The sequence below is a fragment of the Ochotona princeps genome, unplaced genomic scaffold (assembly GCF_030435755.1).
Source record: "Ochotona princeps isolate mOchPri1 unplaced genomic scaffold, mOchPri1.hap1 HAP1_SCAFFOLD_3139, whole genome shotgun sequence".
NCBI classification, from domain to species: Eukaryota; Metazoa; Chordata; class Mammalia; order Lagomorpha; family Ochotonidae; genus Ochotona; species Ochotona princeps.
The window spans coordinates 1-26,718 of NW_026700941.1; the positions used below are offsets into that span (position 1 = coordinate 1).

Genomic DNA, 26,718 nt, shown 5'->3' on the forward strand with positions numbered 1-26,718 from the left:
TGCATTTGCTGTGGCTCTAATCGCGTTTTTCTCACACTGCTGCTGTTGCTGCTGGGGCTCTGGTAGGTGATACTGCTGCTTTTGTTGCTGTTTCTGAAGTAACAACAGGTCCTCCACTTCCTCCCTCCCTGCAAAGGCAGCACGTCTCTACTCTGAACATCTGCTACTCTTAGTGAGCTGTTCTCGTTATGATTGATGATGTGTGCATTTGCGTCTGCTTGCGCCGGGACTAACGAGGGAGTGGCTCCTTCACATAATAACTCCTTTGCCTCTCCCGCTAGGCCCTCTGTTATAAACGGAACAGCTGCTCTCTCTGCATCCCTCCTAGCTGCCTCTGCTTTCGTTGGGGGGGACCGCGCTGCAGTAACTGACATCTCAGCATCAGCAAGTGTCCCTGGAGGAGAACTGCCGAGTTGATCACGAGCGGAAGATGACCGCGCATGAGTTACAATGGACAGGCGACAGGGTCGTTTGGGGCCTGCTGCTGCAGGAGGCAGCATCAAAAGCAGCAACAGCAGCTGCAAATCTCGTCCACTTTTCAAAGCAGCAAGTAATGAATGTACATGTTGCTCTTCAATGCAGAGGAACCTCAAGTAATCTTCGTAAAATAGGTTGTTGGTTCTCGCTACGTCAAACTGTGAAGCGGTGCTATCAATGTGTGCAGATTCCCCACTTACGTTTCCTGCTATCGACATCGAGGCTACCTGTCGCTGCATACTGGTGCTGTCACCGGCGTAGCTCCAATGATTTTCGTGTAGTACACGGACGGTTCTCTAGGAGTTGACAGGGATCTGCTCTCTTCTCTCCTCTTTCTTCTTCGATGCCTATCTTGTTAAATACGTGCACATCGGCGTTGCTACCGTCGTTGCAGCTTCTTGGCGACTCACATTGTTGCTGTTGCTATTGCGTATGACCTCACTGGCTGGCGAGCTCGACACGAGAGGGACAAACAATACGACATTGCTTGAAAGCAGCAGTAGCAGCCACAGCAGCGCAAATGTAGGGAAGTGCATGCAAAGAAAGCAACAAGTCTGTTAGAAAAATGGCATTGGTACTCTCCGTAGCAACGGAAGCACGTGTCGCAGCAGGTGCTTCTGTGACAGTGCGTATCGAAGGAAAAGCGGTCTCGGTTGCAACGACATTCAGATCGCTCTTCCAATTGTGTCAACTCTTGCTCTTCTTCAACGACTTCTTGAGGGCCGCTGTCCTCTATAATTCTTTTTGAGACGGCGGAGGCTGCCGCTCTTCTCGTCTCACGCTTTGTAGGACTACCTGTTTTGCACCAGGACCCAGCATAAGTTGCAGAAGCGGAAGAAACAGCAACAGCAAGGAAGTGCGTTTGGGTGTGTTCCTGTTGCCAGACCACGTGGAAGTACGGTCGAAGCAAGAGACATAGCCAGCGACCGCTCCCTTTGCTGCAGCTGTCTTTCCGTTCTAACTAGTGGCACGGTCGCTTTCGGTACCGAGGCATATACTACGTGACTATATCTCGGCTGGAAAAGGAATAGCTCTCTTAGCTTTGCTGCTGTAGCTGTGGCAGTGATTCCTCTTTCTCTTGCGGGTTCACGTGCGACTGCTGTAGCAATCGCTCGGTTGTAGAAATTCAGCTCACGTGAAACCATGGAAGATCTCACGGCCGATTGCACACGACGCGGAAATTCTGTTGTTACTCCTCTCGTATATGCTGTGCGAACTTCTGTCTCACAGCAAACTGCACAGGGTGCAGCAACAGATCCTCCGCGTGCTGCAGAGGACTCTAAAACTGATGCGTCTCTGCCGCGTGCTACGGTGGATGCTGCTGCCGGTGCTGAATGGCGTGACAGCCTTGCAGGTAATATGGTTACTGTTGCTGCTGTTGCGGCCCGTAACGTTGTCGGAGATTTTTTTCTAATTGCTGTTGCTGCTCCTCTGTCGTTGCAGCAGGTGAGCGTTCTGCAGCAGGGACACGAAGAGCAGCCGTGTAGCGCGAACGGCATGATGCGGCGGATGTGGACCCACCATCAGCACCCGTTCCCACAACAGGAGCACCACGGCATCTTTCTACATGAGAAGAAGATTTACCGTTCATCCAAAAGAGGGGGACTGACTGCCGCATTGGACACGGCTCCGGTGCATGTACACCTCCTACGTACGTATGAAGCATTGCCTGAAGAGGTGTTGCACGGAAATGCTGCAGTGGCGACGAACACGATTTCTGTGATGAATGCTGTTTGGACAACGCAGGTGCTACTTGTACAAGAACTTTCCAAGTTAGGGCAATGCTACTGCTGCGCACACGCATACCGCGAAACTTCCCCGTAAGGGGGCACAGGCAGCCGCCGCTGCGTGCAGTGCTCAAGCTGGAGTTGCTGCGCATGCTGGTGACTCTCTTGTTGTATATTCACGATCCGTAGGCGCATGGTAAAACACCTAGAGTCTGTATTGACAATCATGGTATTCACTTGCTGGTGCTGCTGCAGCTGCTTTTGAACGTGCTGTGAAGTCGCTAACAGCATACGCTGCTCCCGGCCTTGGTTATGCGACTGCAGTCGAAGCACGTATTGTCACTCTTGCTGGTGCTGCCGCTGCTGCTGACGTTGTTGCACACCCGTTCGCAGTGCACGGGTTCCAGCCATCCACACCCTGACATGGTAACCGATGGTGACAGTGTCACTGTTGCAGGTGCTGCCACCTGCTAATCAGGCTACCGCACACTTTCTCGCAGTAAGCTCACCTGCCGCTGCACCTCCTGGGCCTGCAGCCTCTGTCAATACTACTGCTGTTGCTAGTCCTGCTGCGCTGTCGGCTCTTTGCTTCTGCTAGGCAAGTGGACATGATTTGGCATTTCTGCTGCTCTTAGGGTGTTGTTGTCCATTCACCGTGTCGCCTGTTCGTACTCGACAACGTCACTGCAGCGACCACGAGTGCCCGCGTGTTACTACTCCCTGTGCAGAAGTGACTGGTACTCACACAGCCGATGCTCTTCTACAGCTTATTCTCTTCTGTTGCCTGTGCTGCCGCTGCTGTCAAAGCCGCGGGAAACATGGTTGTGAAGTTACTGCTGCTGCAGCATCACGGTGCCCTTCCCATCGCTTTCTGCCTCCCTGTTCTGTATGCCGTCGCAGCTGTCAACAACCTGGGGAAGGCGGCGGTGAGGATTCTGCTGCGTCTTGTCCCCAAGGCTTTCAGTAGAATGGGCTACTCATTTTCTCCAAGTGCTACGCAGTATGGCGCAAACGGTGAAAGGCAGCAGGACTGGCTGTACCTCAGCTCTATCAATCATAACCAGAGTATTTTTGTTCCTTACATTGATGAAAGGGGAGTCGTGTACTTCTTCGGTGTTTCGGTCGTGCTGTAATTCGCTATGGTTATCCTGCACATGTATTGCAAACTGCTGCTTCGCACTCATGAAGTTGTCCCGCTGAGGCAGCAGGAGGCGGCCGGCTAGTGTTGCTGTCTATTTTCAAGAAGTGTGCTTTTGTGGCTGTCTCTTGTCCAGCGCCAAGATAGCTGTTGTTGGAGTCGTCGCTTCTCGATACCTCGATCTCTTTGTCGCAGGCTGCCAGATCTAGAACAATGTATACAGCTGATTGCCGAGTAAGCGGCAACAGGAACAGCATATATCGTGGAAGATACAACAATACAGCAGTCAGCAGCATACGTGTGGTGCTGTTGCTTATGCTGCGTCACATCATATCAGGGGAGCAGCCGTCTCACGGTCTTAGTAACTGTAGTCTCACGTTTAGCAAAAAAAAAAAGAGCAAGCGTTGTACTCAGCTAAGCACAGCTGCAGCAGCACGTAGTAGACATTTGCTGGCGGCGTGGTCTACGCTCGACAATCCGGCTCCGTTCGCGCAGGAGGATAATCATATTTTTAAAAGGTGTAATGGCCACAGTGTCCACAAAGCGGTGCCCGAGCGGAGACATTCACTTTGGAATGACGCTTAAGGTGAGAGAGAAAAGCTGAAGAACTGGATTGCTGGCCGGAGGAGTATCTGGATAGACTCCTACGGGAACATAAGGTGAGTACACCGTGAAGGGGCAGTATTCGGAACAGCTTACACAGTACAGCACAGGTGTCTGCACGATGATTAGGTATCCAGACATGCCTGCGGTTTGCAAGGAGCTCACGAATTTTCTCTTCCGTACACTAGCCGGTTCGCGTGCACAGGCCTGATCACACGTCTGTGCATAGGCGTATGCATTCGAGACACAATACACGCCCATGTCGAGGAGATACGTTTTCCACGCCTCCAGTGGATACAGGTAGAGTCCAAACGCGCTTATTGACGCTACCAACCTGTTTATACCTGCACAGGACTATAGTGCAGTGAGAACAAATGCTTCCAAACGGAAGCGTGTGTCTGATGCGTATGTGTCGCCCGTGTACGTACACCAGCTTCGCAGAAGCCGCACAGTGTGTACGCATGCCCCCCGCTTGGGATACATGCCCACGACTGTAAGATCGATAGCACCTCTCTCCGTCATTGCCTGCGTATGTAAGCCTGTCCGCTGAAGTCAAAGAAGCCAGACGTACCTAGTAAAAAGGAGATCATCCGGCCGGTCAACTCCACCATGGCAAGAGAGTCTCTGCCTCAATGTCTTCTACGCTGCAGAGACCGGCGCATGCAGCGTGTCTCCTCGCTCCTGAGCGGTACGAGCTGTGTATATTGCTGTGTAATAAGTTTGCAGAGCTCTTCACAGTTGGTTTGCCAGGCAAAACACTTTGGCCGTGGCGTGCCTCTGCCCGCTGAATGCCCCATCGGATGGAGAGGGACACAGGGAGATCCATACACGAATTTCAATGCATGTCCTGCGCAATAGCCAGCTCGTCAGATACTTAGAATATTCGCGAAGAAACATCAGTTGGGCTGACTGCTAGAGATCATCAACTCACTGTCCTAGCGACAGTATATGATAGAACTGGAGCCTGCAGCAGGCCGCACTACAGGACGGACAGCGATACAAGCCGACCCCGTCAGCACAATCACTCTGCTCATGTGTACATACACCTAAGCGGTTGCATTTACGGCGATGTAAGCGTTCGATCTGCTCCTGCATAGCATCCGGACCACTTACCACAACGAAGAAAATATCCAGGCAGTGTCTGAGGCTGCCCAGTCGCCTCTTGCTGGCGTTGAGTGAGGGACGTGAGTGTGAATACTTCGTTACGTACGACTGCGTGGACATTTTGTTGGTTGCAGCACACATCTCCATCTTGTATTCTCCGGGACAGTTCCTACGGCTCTATGTTGCCACCGATATCAGCTTTTGCACTTCCGTATGCGCACCTACGTGCGACGTTTACTGTGCCGGGGTACATACGCTTGCAGGTCACTCGGCACACACTGCTAAGTGTACGCCTATACGTGTGGATTTTGCCTTGGCAACGGGAGAAGCGCGTGCGTCTTTGTGACTTATGTCGAGAAGCATATGCGGACCTCGCCGTCACAGCGACATCGCCGTATTCATGTGAGTAGCGAGACGGGTATAGACACGTGCGCTGCTTTATTCATTGACGCTAGGGACTAATCCAGACACAAGGCTGTATGTAGCTACAGAGTAGTACTTGTTGCTAGTGCTCCTGTAAAGGTGCCGTCTTGTTTGTGTACATCCTGTACAGCAGGGTGTGCCACTTACTCACTCTGTGCAAGGATGTCTGTTTCAAAATTTTACAAGCAAGAGCAAGAGGGAGTGCGTATTCCGCATCTGCCAGCAATATGTGATGGCGACTAACGAGCGATTCGTGTCCGTTCGAAGTGCATCACGAGAGGTGACAAGAGCGGTATGGTAGTAGCGTGATGCCGACATGGGCTAATCAAACATGCAGACAATTCATACCGCGGCTTACACGTCTAATACGTGTGCATCCGGACGAGGCATAGATTACACACGCCCGCTGTACTTGGTTAACACGACCGCGCTGTCTGTACTTATGTCTAGCTGGTAGCCACTGCTACACGGACATGGAAAGACGAGGACGCACGTGCACAGATCTGTCACGTGCAGCAGAAAATTTATAGGTAACTGGAGAACTTTCCTGTGGCACAGGCTGACCACAGGGACAAACGTATCTCTAGCAAGTAAATACAGATAGAGGGTGTATGCAAGGAAATAAGTAGATATGCACGCATATCCGTTTCTACTTGAGGTTGCCAGTGCGGGGCAAAAATCGCGAATAGTAAACTTCACACGGATGTACGCAGGGTGGCGTCAAATGTTGGGTCGGGGTTGTCTGCTCCTCGCGAAACCCTTGGATCAAGATCGACGCGTCCAGAGAGAGACAACGTGGTTGCAGCATCGGCGCTGAACGCCTCGCCTGTATAGACCATCACAATATACGTGGAGGGGCACTCGGGCGCGCACACTAGGCGATTCGTTTGTCTGTGTGCGTTTATTCTAGCGTATGCCTACATTTAATCACGTGCGTGGTACTGTTTTGAGGGAGCATGCACGTAGGCGCATTTAGCCCGTACGTTCACAGGCAGCCCATCAGTGCATGTATCAGGGATCAAGCAAAAGCTACCTCCATACGGCCCAAGGCCGCAGTTTTGCACCTAGAGTCGTGGAACTTGGGATGGTTCGTAAGTGTGTATGTTCGTACCACAACTGGGGACCGAAAGCTATCCGCGCACTTCGTATACGTACGGGAGACATACGCGGTGGATGCATAAAAGGATCCAAGCGTCTGAGTGGTGTTGTCACTACAAGTTTTCTGGAGGTGCTCTGGAGTTGCCTTGGCACTAAAGACATGCTCTCCGTTGGAACGTCCTGGCAGCTCGCTTTCAGGGAACGAATCGTAGCGCCAGGTTTCTTGCGCCATCACATAACGACTGTTCGTACTTCTCTTTTGAGTGGAATGATAGTCATGCATTTGTTTGCGTATGTGGCTATATACGACGCTATACACTCACTAATGTAGGTGTGCGAGCGCTTGGGGCGGTACGGCACAGGATAGGAACTGCAAAAGTATGTTAGTGCAAAGTGCCTTCTTTTTTTTTGATCAGTTGCTGTATGAGTAGACGGCTTCCATCCTTGGACGGGTCTCAATCGTCGAGGACCCCGTTTCTACATACGAAAAGGCTAGTCGAACTATAGTCTCATTCCCCTTTTCCTTCAACATGAAGAGGTTATTGAGAGTGCTTCGCCACTCCGTAGCACTCTGACAAGTACACTTCGATCGGCAAGCCGGTCCCCCGCGCCTATGTCGCGTGCAGGTATGATTGGATGGGCTGTAGGTCGCATGTGTACTCAATTTATACCTATATAATCATGACCCTACGTCCTCTCATGCCATATCAGCGCTCTTTCGCTCTCTTCGGTGCTTCCAGCTACGATGATAGACACTCAAAGGGAAAACGCGAGAAAGCACACTGCAACTGCCAGCAGTCTTATTGACTGCCTGCAGTTCTTGGCAGCCAAAGTATGACGTTTTCGTCCGTGAGATTTCCGTAGGCGGGGAAGCATCGCAGATCTCTATCACAGATCCGAAAGTTCTAGTACACATATTTACACGAGAAACAACAAAAAGGGAGGAGCTGCTCATACAGCTGATGGTGCAGGCGTCACGGATACATTCCGTTGTACGGTATATGTGTAAGTACGATCTGTACAAACGCGAAGAAGGAGCGCTGTGCGCTGTCTTCCTGACCTGCGGCACACTCAGCAGTAGAAGATCAGAAGCGAAGGTGCTCAAGGTCACCGCTCAGGACGCACCCTCCGCAATGACGCCAGCAGCCGCCGTAGCGGCAGCGATAGCATCAACTCGGCCAGCAGCACCATAGGCTACAGCACCGGCGTCAGCGGTAGGTTTGTGAGCAGTCGTCGCAGCGACTGCTGAAGCAGCTCTTGAACGGGCTGAAGGACCAATATCATGGGTACTGGTAGCAGTGACAGTAGCCAGAGGAAGCAGTAGTAGCAGCAGGGGGCTTCACCGAAAACATCGCCTGTCACGGTAGCACGTTCACGCAGCGGCGGTATCAGCAGCAACCATAGTAAGACCAGTGTTTCTGGCAGCGGCAGCAACGACCGCAACAGTAGTAGCTCGAGCACTCGCACTAAAAATATAGCACCAGACGCGATAGAGCACTGGCAGTGGCGACGGCAGCAGCAGCAGCATTTCAGTCAGGGCAGCCGCAACTCTGGACCACGTCGCGCGGCGTGCGCTCCACCTTGGTAGATACTGTACACAAGAGTCTTCAACTATACACCCGACTGCCTGCGAGGCAGATGAAAGCGAGAGGAGCTTCGCTTAAGGAACGGAATATCATGAATAGCTCTTTCTTTTGTGACTTCTCCATGTAAGGAGTTGTGAAATACTCCCACACTTTGTACAGTTCGTCACAACCATATGAAGAGTATGATGACCAGATTTTGTGACTGCATTTTATAACCAAATCCAACACATCGCGATCCATACGTGTGATACACGTTAGCGACTGAGACAAAAACGCTTGGTTAACCAGACCTTCAGCTACTAGTTCGCAGATAATACTGACATAGAGTTGTCGTGACACTGGAAAGACAGCGGAGATAATCACATACCACGGGCCAAACCCGTCAGTAATCACAGGATGTGCAGATGTGTGCAATTATTCGGTCAGGTGTAGGCTGACGCAGATTCGCTGACATATATGTACGACCACACCAGGAGATATACGCAAGTTCAGAGCGATGAAGGATTTTTAGCAGCATGTGCGTAGTAGCTGGTTAGATACGAAACTACGAGATTTATATGCGTCTTTACGGAGCCCACATGTAAGCAGACCCGTAGTAACCGTAACGCACGCAGATATATGCTGAGCGAGACGCAGTCACTTTGGTAAGGTGGACATGGGTGCAACGAGGCATTACAAACCCCTCTGCAGGTGCAAGTACAGATGTTAACGAGCAAATAACTCTTCAAGACAATCAACGCATAAGTATACACTCATATAAATATATGCGTGTCCTATACTCACGATACTAACCGTGGCAGTGCCCGTGCTCTCAGGAGCGGGCAGACTCAAGAGCCGCAGAGGGACTAAACAGAAAAAATTTCACATCATACCTAGTACGAGCTCTTAACTCAAGAGAACTAGAGCAGACCCTCAGCTGCGTTGTAACCTGGAAGCAGCAACACACCGGCGAGCCATCATTGTAACCAGTGTGGAAGACTACACGTGTTCAGCCGTTGGAGATTTGTTCCAACGGTAGAAAGCATGCAAACGCAACGGAAAGTACAAAAAGGTTGCTGCAGGGGCAGGAGCGCGTGACGGTGACGAAACTGCATGCTGTTTATAGAGAGGTAGGTGTAGGCGGGTCTTGGCGCGCCCTTGGAAGTACTTCGGGGAGCTGTAGCTTCCAAAAAGGCGATGACTAGTAACACTGTGACTGTATTAAAATAATAACCCACGAGCACGCTTATGGTACTAACGTATATATTTATATATATAACAGGTAGAGCCCCACGTTTCCGGAACAATGTCATCCTGCGTGACACATTCTTTGCCTTCAGCGCTTTTGTGTTCTGGAGCGAGCTGGTCAAACGTCGACCTGTTTCTTCTATCTTCTTCCGCTTACTCGACGCGCAGCCTTCCGCCCACTTTCCAAAGCGATCTAAACGTTTGCAAGCGCATATACTTCTCTATTCAATATATACTTGAATCTCCTCTACGCATACGTGCAAGCAAGTCTGCACATGCAGTCTTGAAGGCACTCAACAGAGACCTGTAGTTAGTGCACGCTACATTGTTGTGAAAATCTCTGCATTTTCTTGATACATTCTAGCAAGGCACAAAAATAGAGCTGAAAGTGTTTTTTTCGACGTGGTCTTGCCAGTAGGCCCAGAAAAGCAGGGCCTAGGAAGAGAGTGTGAGAGAGAGAGACACGAGAATTGCATCATGGTGGCCAGCGCAGCTATTAAAGGGGGTTTAGACAGGCACTTTAGGTATATCGACAGCCGACATGGAGAGGGAGAAGTCGACGAAGTAAATAAAAAAGAAAGAAGAGAAGGTTGGAAGAAAGTTCGCGATGACCAACAGCGACGGGGCATAATGCAGCGTCAATAGCGATATTTTGTGGAGTAGTCCTTGGGGGATATGACCAGCCCCCGCCCTGAGATAATGAGATACGCAAAGTCCCCTCGGCAGCCGGTTCAAAAACCAGGCGGCCATGGCGTGGCACGAAAAAAAAGAGAAGATATCCGGGTTTCCAAATCGACGACATAAACCGCAGAGAGCGGGAGACACACACATACAGAGACGCACACATACACACAGACGCACATATAAACGTTTATGAGCAGCTATTAAAACTATATCAGAGTGTAACTGTTTACCATCCTCATATGCATTAAATACCTAACGTAAGTGCCTCTCTGAATAGTATGCACATATGTGTAGAAAGACGTGCTGTTCCATCCCCTGGGATACGCTAGTGCACAATGTATTGACGGTATGCATGTGCAGTCGCCACAAAAAGCGTACACGCTGGACTAGTGTACACCGGTTAACGCAAGATGACATAGGAACGTTCACCAAAAGAAGAAATGCAGCGCAAAGCGTACATCAAGAAACAGTATGGACAGCGTCACGAAAGAGGCTCTATATGCTTAACAGATATGCATATATACTGGGATATCAGCACCTATGATACTACTGCCAGTGACGCTGGTACTAGTAGTACTTCTCCTATCACTTTAATAACTATCAGTACCAGTCATAATCATGAAGATGTGAATACGCGAACTCGAGGGCTACTACTGCTACCGATGCTACTACTATTATACGGAGCTCTTCTACTACTGCTAGTACCAGTACTACTACTGTTACTGCGCCTGCAACTGATACTGCTAGCACTCCTATTCCTCCTCCTTCTACTACTACTGCTACTACCGCCACTACCAATATCATTAATATTGCAACTTCAAATAGACTACTACTGATAACACAATCACTCGAAGCTGCTACAAGTGCTGACTGAAATAGAGATCTGGACACACTACTCCACACATCTGCAAATATCCAAAGACACACATATGTAGAGATATGTATATACGTGTAGCCAGAGATGTGAAGTAATGCAGCACCTGCGTGCTCCCCTGTGCAGACGGTGAAAGCGTGTCATTAACAACAAGGAAAGAAACCCATACGCTCAAGTCACAAATTCAATGGTACCCCCACTGCACATGCAACATGTTTGTATATATATCTACTACTAAAGCAGAAACCGTGTAAGTCTCTGCTTTCTTGTATAGACATCGAGTGTGCAAGTGTGTTACTCTTGCACGCAGATGTGTTTATCGATTGCTCTGCGACATTGTATTTGCTGGTGCCCTGTACGTAAACACTTCGCCTAGCCAGACATTCATCATAATTACATAGCCCCTCATGAGGGGACCCACAAGATACTGCTGCACTTCCACTACTCATGTTAACATACACACTGGCATTGGGACTCTATCAAACGCATAGTCGCTCCAAAACGACATAGGTTCGAAACTCATACAAGATCGATATGTATCTATTTATCTACGACTCTATGTGTCTTTGTATCTATGATTTTACAAAAATGTATGTGTGTATGTATCTATCTATATGTATACATCAATATCAGACACCTGTCAATTCCGATACGAGGTGAGACCGGTATCTATATATCTTTCAAGCTGTATACATAAACATGCATATATATATATATATATCCATGTCGGACGCCTACAAATTTCATATGAGGAGAGTCCGCCTCCATCTATGTACCTTCTGAACTTCCTCTGTATCTACCTATAGATCTGTCTCTCTGTATACACGAGACCGACATCTACCTCTACATACTTGCAAGCCTTGCCAGCAACAGCGGACAACTGCTGCTGCACACACGGGTTAAACACTGTTTAGGGGCGCAGCCACCCTCCAATGGATAGTGTTGCTAGTCCCCACGTGTCTACAAACACAGAACAGTAGAAACACGTACTCAAATTGTGGGGTTTCCGATTAGATGTCTGGTGGATATAACAATACACACATTACATCCACAGTGTGCAGTAGCAGTACAATGTCAGCTTCCTAGAGTATAAGTACATACAAGCATGCATGCGTTCCCGTTAGTCTTCATGCCTCCATAGACAATTATATATATATATATTTTCGCATTATATGTATGGATAATTATACAGACTATATATACGTGTATATATATATATATATATATAAATGTCGACTCATGCACCTCTGCTTGCGGTGAAAACCTCTCTTTTTTCAGATGTCATATGGACGTTTTGTAAGATGATGCAAAGGCACACATATGCTCAGGAATGGACAACGGAAATGGGTGAAGATCAAATGAAAGGCAGCACGAAATATTTTATTATAGACATATATATACATATATATATGTATATATATATATATATAAATAATTTGCGTATACTGGGCAACTGCGAATTCTTTCCCCAGCAAATGGACCAAAGGAACGACCAAGGCTAGCTAACTGCGTATCAAAGTACGCGCATACATCCGAACAACAACATGGTCCACAAGCGGGCGTGCAGATAATGTGACTGACCTTTTCGTGCTCCTCTGTATATACACTCAATGATATCGATGAGCTCATTCTTGTTATTAAGTGCCCAGTTGATTTTGTTGTTATTTCCGGTACCCAAGTCGATCATCATGTGCTTGTTTCTGAGCAAAAGGAGGTGAAACAACTTTATCCCCGCATTTGTCGTTGTCGTCACGTCGAGAGGCCCGCTCAAAAAACTTGCTACGGCAGAGAAAAACGCCTCCCATCCGCTTTGTGTACGGGAGACATAGAGCCACAGAGACGTGGCAGATAAACCGTGTGGAAGGTAGTTGATAATCACATGGAGGTCGACCGACGCGCATGTGAAAAGAGCCAGAAGAGGAAATACTCAAGAGCCGCACTCATCAACGTAGTGCAACACAAACAAAAAAGAGAAAGCACCACAAAGAGTTGGCGACTATCAAAAACTCCACACAATAAGCTTGCGCATCCGAAAGGAAGCCAAGAAAAATGTGTATATTCTCACCTGTAAAAAAACATGACAGTAACAGGGTCGTAGAGCTCATACATGGTTGTGAAATCCGGGACCTCCGTCGTGTCAACCTGCGCAGCAGCACCCGCATCTCTGTCGAGTGCGTCGTGTATACACTCCATACCCTACTACTACTGCGGCGGCGCACACAGCACGGGCACGAAAATCCAGTCACCGGGCAGAGTCGGAGAGTACTCTGCAAAAGTTGCCGATTTCTTGTCAAGTCAAATTCGGTTATCCGCAAAGTACGACGTACAGACTGCATGAGGTAGTGTAGACACGGGGAGTGCGCAAGCAACAGCGAAAAGCTAGCGTTTTGTCAAAGGGAAGAAACGCGACTGATGATGGCCGTGCACTCGAATCACGTTCACGTCAGAATGAAATCGATGTGTATGCGAAGCTGCAGCACAACTCACAACTGTCGTAATCTGCCCGCGATCGCCGCAGCCGCCCATTCAGAGCGTTCTACGAAACAAAACTGCCGAGTGCGAGATGACGCTGTTTCCTTTAAGACAGACTACTGGAAAAAGACATCTTCGTTTATCTCCAGCTATTGGGATCATGGTACTGTACTTGTTTTCTCTTCTACTCCAGCTTTCAGTGCCTTCTTATTGGAGAAGAATCGACAGCTTTGGACACTCTCAAACACCACGCCACAGTGAATGCCTCGCTCTGCATTATCAGCGGGGACCTCATCCGCTGACGCTCCTCAAAGACCGGACAAAAACTCACACACTTCACAAATATACACGCATGTACAGCATCGAACACACCTATGGGCATGCGCTTTTTCATGCAAACAGTTAACGTGGTGCTGTCGCTTGTGCAGCTCTTAATTTTATCCAAAGCTCACACATCAAACTTGGAGAAGTGGAGTTTACGAACGAACAAATATTGGCAAAAAGCTTCCTTACAAGGTAGATGACGCAAAAATTCTTCACATCCTCCGCAACTTTAAAAAGCTGCTCGTCCATCTTCATGCATTCCGGGTCGTAGTCATGGCCAAAACGAATACACTGTTGCACCAGCAGTAAACATATATGCACACGCACCCCCACACACAAAGACACGCACACGCATACAGAAGTTGAGACAGACAGACAGATAGACATAAAACCAGACGAAGGCACGCGTCTTTGCAAGCAGCGCGTCCAAGTTCTCATCGTGCCCTTCTCATCACGCGCTTCGACGCCCACCCATTCCACGCCAAATTTTCGTAGAAGCACGTTCGTTTTTATGCAAAACTCGAGACGCTGAAGCGCGTGCAACATCCCCGTACAGAATGGGTACTTGTATATCAATAGAGACGCAAATGGTGGAGTGAGATTCCACATGCGCTTATACCGTGTGGACAGATACAAGTCTAACAGGTATTCAGCCAGCGGGGTGTGCGTAGACCCTCCGCGGACAACCTCGTAGAGGCAAATACAGCCTAGAGGCAGCGAAAAATAAAAAAGGAGCATTCGACTTGAGCTTCTCAAACATCCAGAAACCGCAAGCTCCAAGACAGGCTGCAGTGACACAGCACCGTGCACGTGTGTAAGTAGGTTTACCGGGCACATGAACGCAAACGATTTTGTACGTCCAAGTAAACAAGCTCACTGTGACCTCCAATAGACAACCACTCAATCAACGTTCACGCTGAGATAGACATTTCTCGTTGCTGCATAGCAGAGAAGCCCTACGAGACCGAAGAGGGCACCAATGGATGTGCTGTCGCGTATGCATACCCAGCGACCACACCCCTTCCACACACACATGAGTGGCACCTACATATTCGACTACATACATATGCGTACGAATACGTATACATACACGTACGATATGCACAAGTGTGCACACGGGTGGAGTGCGTAGGCGTGTAGAAGCAGGCATACATGAACTCGCCTTATGCTTCCTATTCCCGCCGATATAGAGTCGCGCGTATCCTGCTTCTCGGCATACAAGTAATTATTTCAGTCAAAGTTTTCACGTGAGTGTTTGCTGCTGCGCAAATGAACAAGTACAGACATATACATATATGTATATGGTTGTATGTGGCTACCCGCTACGACATAATTTCTGCTTGAAGCCAGCACCTGACGGGAGCATCCGCATGCATACCTGCATATATATATATATATACGAACGCTACTTCATATGATTCATATGAATATACGAAAACGTTTTAGTAAACGTATGCAGTTACTGAGAAACACTGCACGCAGCTGCTGCCTTTTCACACTTCCACTACTCAAGCTGAAATCTTACCACCAATCGCTCCTCCTCTGTAAGAATGGCCTGATCCTACGTTCATACATAGGACACACACATGCGAAAGAGAGCAGGACAATCAGCGGTTCCGTAGTGATACAAAACAGTCTATGAAGGCTAAGTTGGAACAATTCCACTCTCTGATGGGCCACACCCACTGTATGTGCTCATGTACCATGTTACACTGGTGTCGAACTGATGCCGAAGAGCGACAAGATCTGATGTAGAGTAAAAAAAAAAGTTACTTCTAGCTATTCTATCGGGCGGTCAAAAAAGAAAAGAATTGTCATTCGCATATATACTTGCGTAGAAAACAACTCACGGCGGTGTGCGTGAAGAGAGTACGTTAGCACAAACATTTCTAACAACCTAGCAATAATAATACAAGAATATGTGTGCATCTGTACTGTGCCCGTAACTGCGTCCTTCCCTATATAAGTATTTATGTGATATACTTGTACGTTTCTCTACATATATCAGTACATGTGCACCAATGTGCAGATTTTCCATAGTACAAGATGTCTTCTCCGCGTGTATTCATACGCAGCTCGAGCGTCGAAGCGATATTCGTCCATCTCAACAAATATATAGAAACATACGCGTGAATGTTACACGCGACTAATGGGCGAGAGCAATAAAAGAGAAAGAGAAAACTAAGCATTCCTCTGTGTACACCCCGCACTCTCATAGTAGTCACACGCACGCCGATGCATATGTAAAGTGTATGGAAAAACGACGACAGAAGAGCCAGATTTGAGGCAGCTGTCACGATACGGAGATTTTCTAGATGCACTTTCACAGGCGGAATGACATGAAGACGCGCGTGTGCCCACGGCAGCGGAAGTTTACCTCTAGAGCCGTGTCACGCGTGCGAGCGCAACCTCATATGAAGTATACACCCATCAAAACCACCCCGATATAGGTATACAGAGAAATGTATATACACGCATAAATACTTACTGTATATGTAGGTGCAAGCAGTGCTCATATGTTGAGGCAGTAGGAAGCAGTACAGATTACAAACGTCCTTCTGCCCCTCTGCGCGTGTCAATTCACCTTTTGTTACACATGCGAACATACGTGTTGCTATACATTTCAGTTACACACGCGAACCCACGCGTGGCCATATACTTGTAGGTATATACTCATGCATATATTTTAAATTAGTATACTGCTTCGTTTGTGAAGATATATACATACATACGTACATGGATTTCTACGATGAATAAGCGCAGGCGGAGACGGTGGGTGTCTTCACATGGGGTAGGATCGCTGCAGTGCATACGGCAGAAAAAGCAAAGACTGCGGAAATAGACTGGTGCTCAGAGCACAAGAACGGATAGACGCAGTGTAACAGTTACGATATTCACCCTCACACTTGGCGTACCTCACGCTCACTCCTCAGCACGGCGTGTGCGTCATCTAAGAATTTTGTGGGTGTCTCTCTGAAAAGATCTACCATAATCGACAGAATATGAGGCTTCTGGAGAACGTGAGTTGCACGAAGGGACAGCATCAAGCCAACGTGAGTTTGTAGAGCACGTACCGAAAGAGACACACAACTGTACATGTTGAATACGCGCAGGGCTGACGGAAGGCTTTGGCGGGCGCAACGCAATAAAAGAGAGGCACAATAAAGGATTACCCGTCTGAACATGGTCTTCAAGTATGTGTACACTGCGTGGACGGACCTGAGAGTACCCATGCGTGCATATACAACGACGTATTATGGAAAGCCAAGATCTCAGAAAGGCGTACTTTACCCATGGACACGGTCTACAGCGTGTCTATGTCGAAAACATATACGTACGACTGAATGTGCATCTAGATAATAAGCTGTGCAGGGGCAACGAAGAGAAAACAATAAAAAGAAAAAGAAAATAGATTGGATAGCATTGAGAAAGCGCGAAGTACTTTAGCTCAAGTGAATCTTGCTTACCACTTGCCAGCCGGAATGGAGATGCTGGAGCATGTACGACATTTTCGCTACTGTTTTTCCGTCGTTCGACGACAGTCAGGGAGTAGAAGTATTGCGGATAGCCAGAAACGTACAAGGGAATGCGGACTGTAGAAGAAGGCCTTGTCCTGTGAAGCTTCGCCGCGATTATCGCACCTTAAGCTGTAGAACCGCACCCAATAACTTGACTGAGTGCTTTCCTTCTGCTCAAGACACGTAGCACTCAAGCTTGAGGCGATTTCATGCCGGGGACAGTTATCAGGAAGAGCTCCGGGTGGGAAAGACAGCTAATGGTGTGTGCATGGAGCAAAATGAAAATTGCAGAGGTCGCACGGACTGTGGAGAAAGACGCAGGCACGCATGGGTTGTAAATAAAGAAGGCTGCGAGAAAAAGAAGCTCATACGGATATCTGTGGAGAAGACGCACCCGAGAATGAGTCGCTATGCCACGAAGTTACAGATGGTGGTCACGAGTGTATGTACACCACAGTTGAGTACGACGCGAACGGTACGACTTTGCTAAACCACGCGGAAAGGGCCTGCAGCCAGCGTGCGTGGACGAAAGACTACCACGTATGTTCCGCGGCAGGATCTTACCGATACCGGAATGAGAGCCAAACCCTTGCAGACCGACGTCATAACTAGGCTAGCCTATGGAGAGCTTTCCGGTTCGATGCGAAGGCCGCGTACACGTAGGTAACAGGTCGGCTGCCGCCTTGTCATGCGTACGCACGTCCTTGCTTTCCTTAAGGCGAAGGAATTGTCTAGAAACGGCGTATGTGCCGTCGAAAACAAGGGTTCCAAAGGCCACTCACCAAAAGGGCTTTAGACATGGATAACGCGGAGTCGGTGACGGCCATGGCTACACCTTACCAGGTAGACACCCAGCGACGTCAACAGCTTAGCGTCCTCCTTCAACAGCTATTCGAAAAACGATTAGTTTTTCACCGTGCATATTTATCATTTTGAGGGCGACATTTTTGCACTTGGTTTTTTACCGGATAGCGGCGCACAGACACATGCAAGTGTGACGAGTGCATGTCTTTTGCCGTGGGGAGCGCCCGCGGCTGGTAGTCCACCTTAAAATAGTTTGTCAAGTACTTTTCAAAATTCGAGGCTTCTCCCCAGAAAACTAGCAAAAGTTCTCGGCCGGGTGGAGAGGCACCTACCGGGTCCTCTTTCTCCCGGTTAAATCTAATTTGTGGGTGTGCCCACACACCCCCCCTGTGTGTAACCGCGACTCACGTCCCCTCCGGAGAAGGCATTCAAAAAGTGAGTAGAGGAGGCTTCACCTCGCCATGGAGTTTGAGCAAAGTAGGAAAGCGGGAACTTTCTAGGTGAAGACATCTGAGCCGTTTGCGAGTAAGCCGACGCGGCACTAGAGCGACCCACACTCGCCGCTGGAGGGGAATGTTTCCTCGAGAATTTAGTTCGCTACTTCTGCCGCACGCAGACTCATTGCAAGAGCTCTCCCCACCAGCCGTTGTCTAGCACTGTGGCACAGACCGTCCCGACGTGCAGAGGCGTTTCCCACGCCAGTCGCTCACCGTAGTCACCCGCGCTCCGCAAGTGAACAGTTGCGCGGTTTCTCGTAACTGTCGCCTCCAAAATAACGAGGATGTCTACCCAGACAAGGAAGCAGGCGGGATGTAACTTTTGATTTCTGATTAATTGTTGAACTTAGCTGCCATAGTGGAGCACACGCGGCCTGCTACAACGCTGTCGTGTACGTGGTACGAGTTCATGCGCATATATGGTCTCTGGTCCATACATAAATGCGTGCTGAGAATCGGCTGCCAGGCGTGCAGTGGTTACTCCACCACTCTTGGAAAGGCATACAACGGCTTTCTACTGATGTCTGTGCTACTCCATCAGGCGCCAAGCCGAGCCTTCCAACCTAGATCCTGCTTGAATCCACCGGAAGGACTGTCACCCCCGAACAGATAAAAGCAGTGTAAGCAACTGTGTAGGATATGCGACAGGTCAACCAGTACTCTTTCGGCAAAGGTGGTGAGTGTAAACGGAGAGTGATTCTAAGTATTTCTTCGCAGGTCCTAATCAACACTCAAAAGAAAGAATGTACTTCCGTCCGCATGTGAACGGGAAAATACGCACCATCATCCGATGAGGGGAAGGCAGCTGCTAGGCAGGTTTACACACTTGTGGGATCTCTGCATATGTATAAGTAATGTATGGCTGTACAGATCGTGGGGCGCCATGCCCTATGAGACTATTCATTGTACGCGGAAGCACCTCGGCAAACCTATCTCTGTGTTCATCCACATACGTATTTTTCAGCCCGCCTGCTAGGACACCGGGGTCCCCACGTTTACCCTCGTATTTACGAACCCCATGTGACTATGAGCGCAGTAGTGGAGAGTGTGTGCTGCTGTGTACATATACCCCTAAAGCGCCCGCGATACGTCAGCACATACATTTAACCCGTCTACTGTCCAAAATGTTGCGTGTGGGTGTGTGAACCGGTACAGATTACCTCAAATAAGCATTTGTTGCTCACGTTAAGCCGTTTGTGTATACACACACGTATTAGCCCCCCCCGTAGTACACAGGCACGTCTTCTCTCTTACCACGCACGCACCAGAGAGTTTTCCATTTAGTCTGCTGTAGTGGCTGTAACTACCGCCGGCGGACGGCGTTTTTACTATGGACGTGGATTCTTCGCCCCGCCACTGCAAAGAGACTGCATTTGGACGCATAAATTTCGCTTTTCCTTCTATAAGGCTTCTATCTCACTTCTTCCAGGGAGGCGCGCGACAAGAGCGAAATTGCAACAGGAGGTCATCTGAAGGAGCTGCAACAGCTTTGTCGACAAGGGGCATAAAGGACTGCAGTTGCAGGAGGTGCAGCCACGGTGACGGTATTACGTCTCCTATCATCAACAGCAACAGCACAGCGACTCAATATTAGTGAAAAAGACCTTCAAAACATCATAGGCAGCCGCTGTATCGGCTCCTAGCGAAAGCAAAATGTGCCATCCGTGAACGGAGAGGTCGTTCTCCTTTCGTCTGTGTGTGTGCATGTTCTCGGCTGTGACCGTTAAACAGGCCCCACCATCTCGATTCATCTATGAAGTTGTTAGTTACCTTCTCATCCTCCATGATGATAACCATCAGTTCACCTCTGATGGTCCACTGCTTAAAGACTGATCTTGTAGAAGTCCTCGTTTCATCTCAACAAGCAGAGATCTCGTTCAATCAGAACTCAGAATGTCTACTTTTTGATCTCTCGTGTTTTCCTTCTTCATATATTTTTATTCGTACGTCTCCCCATGTTTCCATTTGTGTGCATATTTTCTCTTTGTTTCCAGGCCAGATGTGTTCCCCTCCTCCCATTTATTTTCTTCCGAGTGCGCCTCGTCATGCCTTGCCACTGAGGCTCGTTCCTTTTTTTCTGCTAAAACATGCACTGATCCACGGGTGGTCTACTGTCCCAATGGCTACTGCATCCGTGCGGAAGGTAGCACACGCTGCTGCAGGTAAGAGTCAAGAACGCTTCGATATTCCCTGGCAAATTCCACTGTAACTTGTATGTTTAGAGAATACTTTTCTACTACTTCAACTAGTGCTACTTAGGCGCTTGCGGCTCTTAAATCTTTCGAATGACTGCAGTAGCGCCCTTTGTTAGCTGTCAGAGTAGTTGGTGCTGCTTGTGTCCCCCGCCAGCATCTGATGATGCGGCACACTCACCTCATGTGGGCTCTCCCTTAGGGATCTTTGTGCATATCGAATATATTATATATACATATATATGTGTGTACATATATGTATATACGCGTATTTGCCTCTGGGGTTGTTGCCGCACCCTGTCACACAGCGCGTTGTGCGTATAGATACTCTCTTTCGATCTCTCGTAATACATATATATATATGTGTATATACATGTTTTACAGCTCACGGGGCTATTGCCTTCCCCGTATTATAGCACTGTGCATTAATACTATATGTGCATATACCAGCCCTCTGGGACGTCAGTGCATAGGTGTTTGTGCGCGTATGTCCTGTACATACGTATATAAGTCGTCGGGAATGTTGTTGCGCCCATATTGTGAGCTCTTGAGGATATTGTCGACACCATACTCTGCAGAGGTAGTTACCCGTACATGTACTCAACAGATGCGTATATTAGCTTGCCGGACTGATATTGCATCTCTGGTACTGCAGCATAATATATAAATAATAGATTATAATACGCTGCAGAAGTCAGTATATCGTAGTGACTTCGAAGAGTTTTGTTAGATCGCGTTTCTTCTCTCTCTTTTTCTCTGGTATATAGATAAATTATACATCTAGCTCGTGTGAAGACAGCACACCTTTATTTTCTGATGGAGACGAGAGCACGGACATCGACAAAAAATGGTGCCTGCCGTCGTGGGCCGCCCTACACGGTTACACACACACACACCGTTATTTTCTGATGGAGACGAATGCACGGACATCGACAAAAAATGTTGCCTGCCGTCGTGGGCCGCCCTACACGGGTACACACGGTGGACGGTGCATTCGTAACGCTGGAACAGACACGCAGCTGCGCTTTAAGGCGCGTGAAGGCTCTCGTGTTGGAGGAAATGCTGCTACTTGCAGTGTATCGCGCTTGCCATACTACTATGGCTGCTCTTCATCATACCCGTTTGTTGATGCGGATGTCTGTGGGGGGGTTGCTCATAAAATGTCAACTTGTTTGCTAGAGGTGTGCTACTAATCCCTAAGCAGGTGTGCCTGCGGGGAAGCGCTTATGCGCCATAACATCGACAGGTTTCACATCAGACAGACCTGCCTCCTGCGTTCACAACGCCACCATTTTTTTAGTATGACCCATCCTAATGACGCTCTGAGGATTGTAACAAGGAGATTATAACGCAGTTAGAATTTTTATCAACATTGGTCTCTCACTATCTAAGCGGGGGCTTCTCGGTTAGCCTCTCAGAAAAGCCATCGATCCTTCGTCCGTCCCTCGTGAGTCGCTTACATGCGAGCGAAGTAGCTGCTCAAGTAGACCTGCCTACTAGTGACACCAGGAAGTAAACTTGTACATATATGCTTTTCCCGAAAAAAGCGTCGGATTGGGCCGCTTGCCTCGATGGGTAATTGTCAGGGTGCGCGCGCGCTGCCCTGGTGTATGTACGCCCGGAAAGAGCGTCGTGTCGACGCTGTTCTTGGGTATGACTGAAATGTACATACACTGAAGATGCGCGCAGCAGCGAACGTTTGTACACGTCTGTGCACGACCCACCACGTCAGAAACAAATAGTTCCCTCAGAATGTGTCTGGGTGTGAGCACATGTCACGCAAACACACACAAACACACGCACACACCGCACCAAGAGAATGGCCATCAGTGGGTAGAGACACTAGTTGATGAGGGTACATACCGCGCCAATCTCTAACGTGAAAACAGGGTGTAGTCCTGATAGCCCTTGCACAGCGTAGGGTTGTGCTAAGGGCGATATTCGGTCTGTCCCACGTGGAGGAGGCCATGTGATAGTATCAACCAAAGCAGGGGCGGCGAGATGGTGAGGGATGTGAAGATAGTGCTATGATAGGTCTCTTGTCATGACATTGTACTTCAACTGGTAGTAGCAGTAATACTACTGTACCCGTAGTAGTCAGATTAGTGGACTATAATAGCATTAGCACTACTAGTAGTGGTAAGCGCAGGAGCTGAGTAGTTATTGAGTGGAAACCCACTAGTGAGCGTGGTGTGATAAAGTATACACGCAGTGGGCTTCAAGCGTTACATCGATTTACACATACTGTATATGCACATACCTCTCACCGAAAAACATGTGTGTATGTGCGTACATATACTCTTTAAAAGGAAGGACGCCCTCAGCTTCTTGTTCTGCGCGCATACACACAAGCAGCAACACACGTATACGTACACACGCAGACACGCAGGCGAGCATGCACGACATATTTTGTACGCCCGAAATGCCATTTCAGCAACATATGCTGTAAATAATGAGGTGGAGCGTACGACTATTCACCCATCAGTAGTTATATACTTACATGCGGCATATATGATGTAGCGCTGCAAACCTCTGTGCGCAAACACTCGTTAAGATTATTAAACACAGAGACATACAAACATGCATACACACAATACATTAACACACACACACAGAGATAGTCGCGCACGTCTACAGTGATGTGCGCGCTTATACTTTTAAGGGCAACATAGGCCAGATAAATATATGCGTGAAGCGTTTTCCCGGTACGCACACATACACGTACAGAAGGACCCATACATACGTACACTTAGTAATACACACACGGAGATAATATAGTGTTACGCAGCTTCTTTCTCTTTTTTCCTGAGGGGGTGTCAACTATATATATATATATATGCATATGTGTGTATGTATATATCTTTCTTTTACACGTATGCGTCTGTATATGTATATGTCTATGTATCTATCTATGCATATATTTATATCAGTGTGGTTTCGGTTTCATTCCCAGCAGCGTCTGGAGTCAATGTTTGCATTTCTTTTGTATGGCCTACGCGCGTAGTTTCAAGTCTTGTTTTAACGAGGACGAATTAAAGGGGATGTGCGTGTAAAAACGATATCCGTTTGCAGGGATGGTCCCGCCCGCGAGCATCGCGGTCTTCCGCCCGTTATACGATGGCCTTGCGTCCGCTAACAGTCACTTCCACGTAGGGATGAGTGGTATATACACTGTTCACCAGCCTGGCGCTTACGTTGTCGCTCCTAATGAGGTGCTTGGAGTCAATACTGCAGCTCAATTACTACAAAGAAGACCAGCTCTTGGAAAGGGCTCGAATGGTAATAATGGTAAGGGTACTGGAGGTGAGGGTTCTGGTGCTAGTAGTAGTGCTGGTCATAGTGGTGTTGCTAAGAAGAGTGCTGGTCCTGCTTATGGTGGTACGAAGATTAATGGTATGGGTAGTGGTGATAATTTTAATGGTAGCAAAAACATGGAGATGCCACAACGAGCGACTAATGGATCCAGCATAAATGGTGCCCATCCTGGCGTCCAACAACGTTATACTGCTACTGATGATAATGGTAATAAAATCAAAATGACTGATAGCGCTACTCCTACTGGCGGTCCGAGTCCTTCAAAAAAGAAGTGGGTGGCAACACACGGGGTGATGTCCATACTGGAGACGGAAGCTCAAGGGAAGGAGGGTGCCAATGCAATAGCGCAGGCAGCAGCCGACGCACATGTGGCGGCGGCAGCAACAGCAGCAGCAGCAGCGAAAGCAGCAGCAGCAGCACTGAGAGCAGCAGCGCTAGTGGGTCAAGCTTTCTCGACGCCTGAAGAACTTGAAGGTGCACTCCCGAAAGGAGATGGATACGGAGGTGTGAAAATCAGGGCCGATAAAGAAGCCGTGCGGATATATCGTGGAGACGTTGCGGTTACTTTACCCACAGCGATAAAGTATAAATTCGTTCCCGCACTCGTCTCTAAATTAGTAACCACTAAGGTGAAAAATGAAATACCTCAGCGACCGGGGAACGCTCATTTGCAGACAAGGGCCATTGTCACCGTAAGGGACGCTTCACACCCTCCCACTACTACCCGCTCAACACGTGCGCATCTTACGTCTCCTCCAGTAATAACACACACTAACTACATTTACGCTTTACGTAAGGGTGTATATTGCTATATATGTATATATGCATATATATATATATATTCTTGTGGACATACGTCAAACTGTACATATTTGTGTGTACGTGAGTGAATAAAGTTGTCCGTATATAAAATAGATGCAGTTATATATATATATATGTATTTCGCACACGGAAATGTGCGCATATATATATATAGTGATAGAGGAGTGTATCTATATGTACATTTATAGAATCCCACAATAAGAAGGGGACTTTACTTCTATGTAAAGGCCGAGATATATATATATATATATATATATGTGTAGTCTACACTAAGAAAGACGTATGCGTCCGAACATATATATATATATATATATACGCAAGCATTCAACATGAGACGTAGACTGTGTTGTTAACGAATACGAGCAGTCGTAGTATACACATATATATATATATATACATACATGTATGTACATACATGTAAGTATATATATAGTATATATATGAATGTATATGCATATGTGTATATGTATGTATGAGCAGATTATGATTATAGGGCGTTGGGGAGAAAGTAACTTTTTCTTGTACAGGTACATGGTGCACCTCACACCGTGATTGATTGTATTTAGCTTTGTTCATACAGATTCTTCCACATACAAAGGAAATGCATAAATGTGTGTAGTGACATGTGCACAGCAGCTCAATGGCTACACACAGCAAGGTCCAGAGTGTCCTTAGTATGCCTCATCACACTTTTGTAGTATATAAATGCGTATGTCAGCACTATGCCTTAAATTACACTTCTGTAATGTGTAAATCAGTACATATTGACCGCGTTTCTTCTTTCAGCCCCATGGCTAGATCTAGACATACAGTGATAGTCCTCATCACTATGTGCTGGGTTTTGGCAGAGTTTTCGTGGCGCGTCGTATGTGCAGCTTTCAGTATGATGGCACAACATTTAGCTCAGAAGCTTTACAGAGACGTACTTATAGAATAGTCCCCACTATATGCCTCTCTTTGCAGTGCTTCCGTTGCCCACCTACACGGGATTTGTCAATGTAATGAAAGCACTTCTTCTATCAGCTCAGCAGCGACATGGAAATGCATGCTTATTACTTGCTTATATACGTCCTCTCGCAGAACATCGTTGAGTAGTTTATGTGGATAGACTGACACACAGCATCTCTCTCAATGCAGTACGGCTACATGAGAGAATGCTGTGATAGAAAGTCTCTGGTTGTATGTGGGTGTGCTCTTTTCTGCATCTCTGTTCAAATACCAAATGCGTTTACGCATATATTTTGACAACTCCTTTCAAAGACGTGGGTGGTGTGCAGGTCTCTCTGCCCTTCTTCACCTCTTCCAGCGTAGTAGGAGTACTGTCGGGGTCCTGATGGTAGTAGTGCTAATGGTGGTAGTGGTGGTGGTAGCAGTAGTAGTAGTCGACGTCGTGGTGGTGATGGTGGTGACCCCAACAAGAGGCTTTCATACATGCATGTCAGTACAGATGTATATCTGCAGTGTATTCGGCAAGTGTGCCTCCATCTACATGGATATATTCTCTTCCATGTATACGTGTTTTTCAATTCACCTCACGTTCACATATATATATATATACATGTATGTATGTGCGTGTAGGGGCATGTATGTATATGCGTGTATGTATTTATGTACGTATATTTACTTATATGTATATCTGCATAAAATAATATCAGATGGCATGGTGGCGTGCCTCCCATGTTACATATGAAAATTAACTAGAAATACTTATCAGCGTATGCTGCATTATTGACTAGTACTGGACATGTTAAACTGTCTCTACGTATGCACCTATACGTAGCCTGTATGTATGTGTATGATTGCATGCACATGTATGCATGGATGTATGTATGA

General features: G+C 47.7%; 1 protein-coding gene across 1 annotated transcript; it reads right to left on the bottom strand.

Annotated features, from left to right (window-relative positions):
• Positions 1–10,021: 10,021 nt before the first annotated feature.
• On the bottom strand, positions 10,022–17,246 carry LOC131479371 (thioredoxin-like protein 4A). Its single transcript, XM_058659917.1, has 6 exons — positions 17,205–17,246; positions 15,263–15,298; positions 13,927–14,028; positions 13,007–13,083; positions 12,523–12,641; positions 10,022–10,074 (listed from the first exon to the last, which is right to left on the bottom strand). The coding sequence occupies exons 1-6, from the start codon at positions 17,244–17,246 to the stop codon at positions 10,022–10,024; spliced, it is 429 nt and encodes a 142-aa protein (XP_058515900.1).
• Positions 17,247–26,718: the final 9,472 nt, after the last annotated feature.

Bases quoted from the DNA above. Each gene is read 5' to 3' on its own strand.
- LOC131479371 (XM_058659917.1), bottom strand. From the start codon at position 17,246: ATGTCGTACATGCTCCAGCATCTCCATTCCGGCTGGCAAGTG. The intron at 13,084-13,926 runs GTAAGGAAGCTT...GCTGCTGCGCAG, and splicing joins ATTTTTGCGTCATCTACCTT to GTTGACACGACGGAGGTCCC. The intron at 10,075-12,522 runs GTCAGTCACATT...TCATTATCTCAG, and splicing joins ATACAGAGGAGCACGAAAAG to GGCGGGGGCTGGTCATATCC.